Source organism: Poecilia formosa, unplaced genomic scaffold, assembly GCF_000485575.1.
Source record: "Poecilia formosa unplaced genomic scaffold, Poecilia_formosa-5.1.2 Scaffold712, whole genome shotgun sequence".
Taxonomy (NCBI): Eukaryota; Metazoa; Chordata; class Actinopteri; order Cyprinodontiformes; family Poeciliidae; genus Poecilia; species Poecilia formosa.
The window spans coordinates 114,379-124,557 of NW_006800651.1; the positions used below are offsets into that span (position 1 = coordinate 114,379).

The 10,179-nt window shown below is 37.7% G+C and overlaps 1 protein-coding gene and 2 long non-coding RNA genes across 6 annotated transcripts in view; 2 read left to right on the forward strand and 1 right to left on the reverse strand.

Annotated features, from left to right (window-relative positions):
• The first annotated feature begins 34 nt into the window (after positions 1–34).
• On the forward strand, positions 35–1,297 carry LOC107834666 (uncharacterized). The gene is made up of 2 exons (XR_001660474.1): positions 35–228; positions 415–1,297. It is a non-coding gene; the product is annotated as an uncharacterized LOC107834666 (long non-coding RNA).
• A 179-nt stretch (positions 1,298–1,476) lies between these two features.
• LOC107834667 (uncharacterized) overlaps positions 1,477–10,179 on the reverse strand; it is a 19,134-nt gene continuing 10,431 nt past the window's right edge. Inside the window, exons 2-3 of the long non-coding RNA XR_001660475.1 lie at positions 3,049–3,052; positions 1,477–1,487 (exon numbers count right to left, since the gene is read on the reverse strand). This is a non-coding gene — a long non-coding RNA (uncharacterized LOC107834667). The remainder of the gene's footprint in view (positions 1,488–3,048; positions 3,053–10,179) is intronic.
• uimc1 (ubiquitin interaction motif containing 1) overlaps positions 2,693–10,179 on the forward strand; it is a 14,987-nt gene continuing 7,500 nt past the window's right edge. For 2 of the 4 annotated variants that reach the window (XM_016666353.1, XM_016666352.1), the window contains exons 1-11: positions 2,693–2,802; positions 3,095–3,181; positions 5,311–5,465; positions 5,560–5,644; positions 5,865–5,983; positions 6,869–7,001; positions 7,089–7,255; positions 7,363–7,950; positions 8,621–8,678; positions 8,760–8,860; positions 8,994–9,118. In XM_016666353.1, coding sequence (XP_016521839.1) covers positions 3,142–3,181; positions 5,311–5,465; positions 5,560–5,644; positions 5,865–5,983; positions 6,869–7,001; positions 7,089–7,255; positions 7,363–7,950; positions 8,621–8,678; positions 8,760–8,860; positions 8,994–9,118 — 1,571 coding nt within the window. In that variant the 5' untranslated portion in view covers positions 2,693–2,802; positions 3,095–3,141. The remainder of the gene's footprint in view (positions 2,803–3,094; positions 3,182–5,310; positions 5,466–5,559; positions 5,645–5,864; positions 5,984–6,868; positions 7,002–7,088; positions 7,256–7,362; positions 7,951–8,620; positions 8,679–8,759; positions 8,861–8,993; positions 9,119–10,179) is intronic. The other 2 variants (XM_016666354.1, XM_007542594.2) reach the window with 2 other exon arrangements.

Sequence of the window (10,179 nt, forward strand, 5' to 3'; positions counted from 1 at the left end):
CAAGCTCCCAGGCCTCTGGTAGAGGACCCGAGCTCAGAGGATGAAAGAGACCACCCGCGGAGGGAGAGAAGGCAATTTTATGTATATATATAAAAATTCCCTGGTATTTTTCCGGTTTCTCGGAACTTGTGGAACTTTGTAAAGTGTGTCCTTTGAAGAACGCCGTACTTGGCGTTCGCTACTGTGTGCTGGCAGTACAACGGTCAGTATTTGCTCTGAATTCTAAAGGTAGGCAATACTGACCGCCAGCTCCTCTATGTAGCCAAATGTTACTTTTGATGTTCAAGTGGTTAGTTTTGTATCATTTTTCTTTTTCTTCTTTTTTTTTCTATATGCTGTATCTTTAAATCAAAAAAAGAAATAACTGCGTTGATGAAACATGTTGACATGCAGTATTTGCTCTGAATTCTAAAGGTGAAGCCGCTGCGCTATCGGGTGGTCCGAATAAACGGTCCCAACCACGATTTCAACCGCCGTGTGTGTCAGATTCCTGTCTCGTTTCCTTTCGACAAAAACCCTTAAGAACACACAACGCAGAGCCCAGTTAACAGCGAGGACTCATCTCGCACGGACAGGGACCCGGATCGTTGTGCTTCAGGATCACCTAGGCAACAACGCCAGCAGCCCCGTTACTCAACGGCTTCGTTCTGGTAGTTTCCTCAGTGTATGACAATCTGAGTTAACGTGTGGAGCTGAAGCTGCAACTTATTATTTTAGTGTCACTTTTAATGTGAAGAAAAAAAAGAAAAAAAAGTTTGTGAACTACATTTTGTTTGAAATATTTATTACATTGTGATTATATCCTTCTTTTGTGTGTGTAATTATAATTTTGGGAGTGCGTTAAGATAACTTTAAGATCTGTAAAGTGTTGCATAAAGTTGATTTCTGACATTGCATCATGTATCACAATTTTAGGTGTGATGGAATTAGGATTATAACTTTATATTGAGTTATTTAAACAGCTTTACTGTATGCATAAATTGCACTGTTATATTTTCTTATTGTATTACTGTAGAGCTATTCAAACTTCATGTTAAATTGTTGTCTGGCAAGGAGAAAGCAAAACATGATAAAAAGAGCTGATATGTCTCAGTGCATTAAAAAAAACAAAAAACAAATGTGAAAATATTACAGAAACTGACATTTCTTTTTCTCTGAGTTTCTGCTACATTTAGAGCCCAAAGGGTAACCAGCATGTTGCAAGAAGAGTGTCTCTAACATTGAGACTTAAGGCCATGAGATTCTATAAACAGAGAAACAATGATTTTAAAAATGACAATAAATGATTTGAGAAAGATTCATTTAAGTGGAGTCTATGGTGTCACGTCATAAAGTGCCTCCTACTGCCCAACCAATGTAAGTACAGAAAAATCTGCTGAATTTGGGATGATCGTCAGCCATAAATGAAGAGCCCTTGGAATTAAGGAAATATTGGCAATACCAAATAAAACTAAGGACTATTATAACTTTGAACCCTTGATTTGAAGCTCGGAGGATTTCGTAATTAATCATCTGCTCATTAAAGTGGGCATCATGCTTCACTTCTAACAGACAGTTTTAGCCATACTGATACGATGTTTGAACATCGTAGCTTTTTTTTTGTTTTAAAAGTTGAACACACCAAACATAATGTAGATAAAGATGGAAACGTAACTAATATCCAAGCCAAATGGGTATAAAGCTAGTGATAAAAAAGAAGGTTTGGAATCAAGATGTAGTGAGAGTGGAGCAGAAATAGCTGAAGATAGAATAGAATAGAATAGAATAGAATAGAATAGAATAGAATAGAATAGAATAGAATATGCATAATTAATCCATCAGGGGAAATTGTTTATCTGATGTGAAGCTACTCCAGGTAAAATGCTGAGCAAACTGAGAATTTCCCATCAGACAAAGTTACCGACATTGGTGGTTCTTGAGAATAAGGTGAGCCCCTTATTCTAAATATGGATCCATTTTTTATTCTCAAAATAATTCCCAAACCTTTTGAGAATCTGTGTGCAGAATGATCATCTTCAACCCTGGTCAATCTAAGTGTTAACACATTACAGGAAGCAAAAGAAAACTCAAAGGGGCCACAACGTACATCCATGTTTTTATTTTTGTTTTTTCTAAGCATGTATTTGTGCTACCCTTGATAAAATTATGCTCTGGGCATTGAGCCACATAGGCTGCATCAAAAACCACTACTGGCCTAGGGACAAAATTAAGCCACCCCAAAAATCCATCCATCCATTTTCTGAACACCCTTGTCCCTCAGTGGGGTTGGGAGGGGTGCTGGTGCCTATCTCCAGCTAACGTTCCGGGCGAGAGGCGGGGCACCCCAAAAATAAAAAATCTAATATCTGAAGCTCAAAAACAATACCATTCAGTGTTTGAACGTAATAGTGTTCTTTAGTTCGGTAACATGATTGTAATTAGATTTATAAATCACTGAGGTAATGTAGGACTCGAATTCGAGTTATTTAAATCTTATTACTTTACTGCAAAAGGGAATTCCCTTTTAGGGTAAAGTCATAAACGCTCTTTTAGAATTTTTAAAATACTGTTGTGGCCAAAAATGAGTAAAAAGATGACTAAAACCACAAAATAAAAAAGTCGTCAGAAAGGTATTCATACATAAATTCTTTAATGCAATTCTAAAGAAGTGCATTAAAGAAGTGTGTTGTCTTTCGCTGTGTACAGCAGTGATTTGACGAAATGGGACTTTGGATTGGAGCGTGACATACGTCTTACGTAGACATCACGTGGTAGCGGGACAGAAACAAACATGGCGCCGCGAAAGTGAGAAAAAAACCCTCTGTGAGTGTTTTCAAACTGAAATTGTGGTACTTTGCTGTTGTCTTTGGTAGTTTTTCGATTAAAATAAAAACACACACAAAAACAAATTAAAAGTTAATTTGTGCTGTAATTTGATAGTTATCTGATCAGGAAACTGAGCCAACGAACTTTATTTGAGGCTTTTTGGTGTGTCGTGTGTTCAGTTTGTTTCCATACCAACCGCCGTCCTAGCGCGCTGTCATTTAACATTCAGCTGTTTAACGGGACTGTGCTTTTTAAACATTAATTTATTAAGTTTGTTTGGTGACTTTAGGCCTTTCCTGTCAGTCAGCGCTCAGGGTTGGATGATCCCACACGCAAATGAGAGGAAGAGGAAGACACTCTTCATCGCCGTCGTCAGGTAACAACTGCCGTGACTTCCGTGACAATAAAACATAAGAAATCGAGGGAAAGAAGCGGTTGGTCTGGATTCACCTACTGTTTCAACATACATGTCCACTGCAACAAATCTGAACATTAGATAAAAGTTAAATCCAGTAATTCAGTTGAAAATATGAAAACTAATATGTAGATTCGGTGTAAAGAAAGTGATTAAATTCAATTAAAAATACTTTAGTAAGGGAAATAAAATGCAACTGGTATCATCCAAGTATCTTCAAAGATGGTGTTGCTGTGAGAAATCAAGTTATCCAGTAGCAGTCAGTCTTGTAGGAAATCTAAACAGGCTTCTGACATGACAATCTGTCATGACATGATAACAGCTCACTTTCTGGACAACAGAGATGAAACGTCACAGTCCTGGATAATGCATTCAGTTATTGGCAAGCACTACTAATCCACCTCATTTGTTTTTGGTTTTCTGAAGTCTGTGATCTTCCTTTTGACCAGTGTTTTCAATCCTGGTCCCAACCAAGCACAACTGATTTAAATGACTATTTCAGCACTGGCTGTATTTCAAGTGTTGCAGATGCTTTTTAAATCAGCCTCTCATTTAAATCAGGTGTTTTGACACTTGAACAAGTCCTTTCCCTTTTTATGAGTCAATAATGAAAATATTTCTGAATTACAATCATTTTTACTTGTCTTATTTAGTACTGAGAATCAACATTTTGAGTTTTAACTGGCTGAAAGCCTTAATCATAAAAATTAATGACAAAACAAAAGATGTCTTGGTATGTGTATGTCTACGGTGTGTGTGTGTGTGTGTGTGTGTGTGTGTGTGTGTGTGTGTGTGTGTGTGTGATGAATCTATACAAAATGAGTTGCAGTTATTGAAGCAAATTGCTTGAGTTAATTAATTTTCAATGATTTTCCAAATATGAAAATAAAATAAATCTAACATCACGCTGCTTTAGTACAAGTATGTCCTGAACTCATTTGATTGCAGTTTAACTGATCTGTCTACCCTTACACATAGTTATGGATCACGACCCAAATACAGAGATACTGGATACAGAAGGCTCTTTTGTGATCAAGTAGTTTTTAGTACCTTTGATAAAAAATGAGCAAAAAGTTTATATATTAAGTCAGTAGGAAATATTTGTTTAGTATCTCTAAACGTCTGCTTAGAAGTTCAACAACAAAATATCACTGATGGTACATAATAGATGTATTTAAATTGCTAAATACAATATGTAATTTGTCACCTTGTCTAAATATAGAAGAGCCTCAGTTGGCCTATTTCTACTGAGAGACGTATATTTTTAAACCTATAAAGATTTGATTTGTTGTCTTTGTCCTGAATCCTAAGAACTAAAATAAAAACAAGTTATTTTCAAAACAATGCAGAGGGATATATTAAAACCATCTTTAATTTCAGGCAAAAACCGAAGGGCTTTTTGAATTGAAGAGGTTGCTGCTCTAGATTGTGGTTGTCTCTTGCCTGAAAGAAAATCAGGAGCAGTAATCCAGTAGAAATGTTGCTCCTTTACATTGAAAGGAGTCAGCCAGCGTGCTTCATCTGCCTCTTTTTAGAGGTTTTATAGGCACTCTAAAATATTATTCATCAGAATGGAAATGATTGAGTTCATTTAAAATTTAATTAATCATCTCATTGCTTATTTCAACAGGCTTAAACAAAAGACTTGTTTTCTTAATTTTGACTAGAAAAGAAGTTGCACTTTTTATTTTTTATTATCACTTGTTTTGTGTAATTTATTTTTTAAAGGTTTTATTAGCTCCAGTGGCCTTTATTTGAGAGTGGTTAAACAGGAAAGTGGGTAATGAGAGAGGGGGGCAGGCAGCAAAGGTCCTCAGGCTGGAGACTAAAGCCTCCATATGTGTGTTGTGCCTTACCTCTGTGCCACCACAGCATCCATGTTAAATATATTTAATAGTCATTATTTAGTTGAAATCAGTTTTAAGTTTGACATTTAAGAGTTGTTTTTACTATTTTCTTTGTCAAAATGCCAAATTTTTGCTTCTGATTGATTTGTAAAAGCAAGAAAAGGGTAATACTTCCAAGGCAGTGAATAAGTTTTATATTCAGTTTATAGAAACTGACAAGTGTTAATTTTCTTCCTGTCACAGCGACTCAGCAGCAGAGCAGGATGGCTCTGAGGAAGAACCTGACCCAGAACGTTTCCTCTGACAGCCAACAGGATGAAAACACCCAGGAGGACAAAGCTTCTACCGACACAGAAAGCAGGGTAGAGATGTTTAAAATCAAAACTTATACTTTTAATGTATAAGTTGGGTTAATAAATGAACCTAAAATATGTTCACTGATTAAGCTGCAGAAGAGTAAATTCCATCTGTGGTTTGGAATCTGTTTTTTAGGATGGGCTCTCGTCTTTGCTTCAGTCAACATTATTACCACGAGAGAAACGCCGAACGGAGAGGAAGAACCACTGCAGACGAAAAGGTGGATAGTCATTGTTTCCTGTTGCAGGCTATTAATCACTGGAGAAAGTTTCAAAATGTTGGAACTTATTCTTTCAAAAGCTTGCTCTTTCAAATGCATTCCTGCTTCTGTATTTTCTAACCCATAGGAAATGTTTTTGGATTGGTACTCAAACACACTTGGCCCAGTTCTTTGGATTTGTTTAGATAAATGCTGTTGGTTTTGTATGTTTGCTGCTCAGAGATGACTGAGGAGGAGGAGATGGACCTGGCGCTACAACTCAGCAAACAGGAAGCCAGCAACACAGCACTGAGACAGCAGCAGGAGGATGAGAATGTGATGAAGGCCATTCAGGAGAGCGTGAGTTCAGATTTGACTTTACGTTCTGCAGAAATCCTGTTGAAACAGGATTATGGGTTATCTGGGCTGTAATTCAGGTAAGATAAGAGAAGAATAAAGTCAGCACATCCAGGGGTATCCACACTTCCTCTAAAAGCCTTACATTAATTTATCTAAAATAAGGTTCTGAAATGTCTTAACTTCATTTTAAAAAAGTAAGTTGGTACTTAATTTTGTATATTCACAAGATTATGCTTTACATAATATATATGTAAAGCACTTTGAAATGCCTTGCTGCTGAAATGTGCTATGCAAATAAAATTTGATTGATTGATTGATATTCAATATATTATTGAATATACAATATATTTTCTGTCAAAGGAAAGTGCATTGCACTCAGACATCTTCATTACATTCTGTGACTTGAGGCAGGTGGGTTAATATGCTGTTGCTTACTAACTAGCATTTTGCATATGTCATGGGTAAATGCAAATTTATCATCAGTTAGCTGGACAAAGTTTATAAATTGCTGTGACCATTCATAATGCTCTTTAACAGTCTTAAATTTGAGTTGGTGAAACCAGCAGAAACTCTGATACCTGAACAAATAGCGGAATAAGTCCATGATTTTTGCTAACCCACCTTTTCTCTGTGTAAATCTCAGTGTTTTCATATTTAAATACAGGGAGAAATCTGTTCTCTCTTGTTGAAATAGTGTCATCACATTGGATCTCACATGTTCATCTCACCTTTACATATCTCCCTGTTCAGAGCTGAAGCTGGAAAAGTCATGAACTTAGACCAAAACCTGCACAGAAAACCAGAAATGATCCCGATGAGAGGAATCATCGGAAAGTAGACCTTAACATTTGCAGTTTTAATCAAAGAAGCTTTTCTCCCTCATAGATGGTCATCCAGACACAACCTGGTCCGAAGTCTCCAGACAAACATCTGCTTGACGGCGTCCCGCAGAGCACTGGCTCTCGACGAAAACTCTCATACTCTAACGGGGAGAGGATGCCAGAGGAGGTGAACTCAGGTGAGTCTGAGGATTTCTTCCTCCTCTAGTTATTCCTTCTTTATGACGAAAGCTGCTGATTGGTCAAATGTGTTGTGTTTTTTCCAGGAGCTGTTGGACCAGGAGATGAAATTATTACCAGGAGAAAAAAGCTGAGAAAACAAGCTGGCAGTCCTCTAATGAAAATGCCAGATTTGTCACAGACTCAGAATGTTTCCTCTCAGAATTCTCCCAGTATCACAGAATCGGTCTCCGCTCATCTGGACTCTCCGCAGGTCCGTTACAGTTTCACCTTCTTTTTTCTTTCTATTCATACTTTATAATCAGTAAAGAATCCAAAGAAAAGTGATCATTTATGTGCCTTCTCCTGTTCGGGAAGCAGAGCTCCGGCTCAACAGATATTGAAGACTCCCAGCTCCAGATGTCTCCAGTCTTCCCACTGACCGGCTGCAGAGCGGAGGTTCATGTCAGTCGCCTCAACCTGGATCTAGTGGAAACATGCAAGAGCTCTGGGTTTGTCTTGTGTTCTCAGGACAGTTTGATTTCCACTCAAAAATCTGCCCAGCCTAGAAGCCCTGTGTTCCCCCAGAGTAACCCCATATTCTGTCCCAAAAGTCCTGTGTTCCCAGGAGATGACATGGGCCGTGAAAGACAGCTGGAGCAGAGTCCCACGTTTGTTAAGAGTCCAGTTTTTGCGAGGACTGCTGACTGCTCTAATCATCCTGCTTGTGAAAATCTAGAGCTCAGCTTCTCCTCTCAGGAGAGTTCAAATCCCACTGTGAGGTCTGACTCCCCCCAGAGCCCTGTGTACCATAAAACCCCCTCAGGACAGTCTTCACTCTGTAAAGACCCCTGCAGAGGACAGGTGGAGCGGAGAGATGAGCGATTGACGAGCCCCACTGAAGTGCAGAGAACCGACCTGCAGCTCCAAGCTTCTGACTGTGACCAGAGTCCTTCTGGCTGCAGGAAGGTCAGCTGGTTTTACAATGATTCCAGGTTAAAAACGCTCAAAGTTACGTGATGTATGTAACTTTTACAAAAGTATAGTTTATTTTATGTTTATTAAAACTACCATCATGATGTGACAGTGTAACGTAAGAGACGTTTATCTTTTTCCTGTTAAGTCTTCAGTCAGAGGCCTCTTCAGGGTCGTTGCTAACTGACTGCTACTGGAAATCCTTCTCTGAAGATATTTAAGTTACAACAACATTTCATTTCCCTTTGGGATCAATAAAGTATTTTTGAATTGAATTTGAATCTAATCTTCCTGTGCGGGGTGAGGCGAGGTCAGATTCCTGATGGTCTGATTACGCTCCTGTCTCCTTTTTTAAAGAAATTGACTATTACTAAGATCTCCATAGAAAACGTAACATGTTTGTCAATGGAACAGCTTGCAGGACTTAAATCAGATGAATCTGATGTGATGCAAAGAGCCCAACGCAATGACCTCTGATAGTTTCTGTAAGTTTAGAGCAGCACCTTTGGGATGCTTCACAATATTTACCTAAATATTGTGAAACTCTTTTCAACTAGACTGCACGAATCGGCTGCTTGTTGTTTTTTGTTATTCTTCCACATCAGTCTCAACTGATGTGGAAGCACTTAAACTGCTTCTGGTTTCCTTCATTTTTTATCTAAAGGACATAAAGTCTGACGGCTGTCCAACTGCCGAGTGCAACAGATATTCGCCGAAATCGGGTACGATGTAAGATCGCACATTTCATTTTTTAAATGTATGATCAGCAATTGATTTTAGTGTTTCTGTGACTATTAACCCAGAAGAGGTGAATGAAAACTGCAAAGGCTGGACCTCTGGAAAGAAGGAGCTGACAAGCGACATGACGCTGATCTGGTCAGAACAGGAGGAGGATGATGTTACAGTGAGGAAACATTCAGATTAAAGCTGTTTTTGATGGTTATGTTGTGTTTTCAGTGTTAAACCTTTGTACTCCTGTCCTCACTCTTTTGTGTGTGTGTGTGTGTGTGTGTGTGTGTGTGTGTGTTCTGCTGCAGCCCGTTGGTTCTCCCAGCCCAGTCTTCCCTGAAGAGAAACCTGCTGTTCCAGCAGACAACCAGTTGGGATCATCACCGAAACACGTATTGGTGGCTTCCCAAGAACCGTCCTGGCCAGACTGGAGGTACATCAACCTTACATATAAATCTAAGTTTACTAATAACTGTAACAAGCAGTTACAGTTCAGCAAGCCCTCTCTGTCAAGTAACTTGAATTACTTGACAAGCAGTTACAGTTATTAACTGTTAAAGTTTTTGATTTATTTTTTAGCATGTAGGTGATCAGTAAAGAAATATAAATGTAAAGTTCTCCATTAAAAAATAGTAAACATTAAATTTTTTTGCATGAATAATATATGACTAATAGACTTGAAACATAATCTGTGTATAATCTTCACACGGTGTATAAAAATATATAAAATACAGATTGTGATTCAGTTTTATACCCACAGTAAAATCCTGCATTACTCCCTCAATGTCCAGCAGAGGGCGTCTTATCCAGTACTGTCTCATGCAACTTCACCTTTTTACAAACTATTACAAATTTAAGATTGCCAAGAAAAAAAAAACTGAATAATTCACATTCAATGTTCACTGTTGAAAATGTTTAAGCTAAATGATTTTCTTTATGGCGTTTCCTTCTAAACCCTTCTAAAATAACGTAGCATTTTGCTAAGTAATATTTAGTCATTTTTCCAAGTTTTTTTCTTTACAGCAAACTTAAAACCTTTTAGATGAAAACAATCTTCTAGAGATGGTTCACAGCATAGAACTGGTATAGTTGAGGGCTTATACTGACATCCTAATGCCTGAACATTCAAGTCACTTGATAGAAAATAAACAAGCAGCTTCATTTAAATATCCCTATACCATACCAACTTTATTTATAAAGCACTTTAAAACAAGCACAGCTGATACATAGTGCTGTACATTAAAACACAACATAATTAAAAAAAAAAAAACAACTCTTACAGTTTAAAAACAAACATACAATTTAAAACTAGATCCCGCTGGAGTTGAAAGCCAGGTAAAATAGATGGGTTTTAAGACGAGCTTTAAAAGTGGATAGTAAATAAAGGTTTAGGATTAATGCCCATTTTAATACCCAGATAGCACAGAATGATTGAAACAACATTGAATCAACGTTAAAAGTGGTCGGTGACTTGTATGTTGAATCAACGTTAGA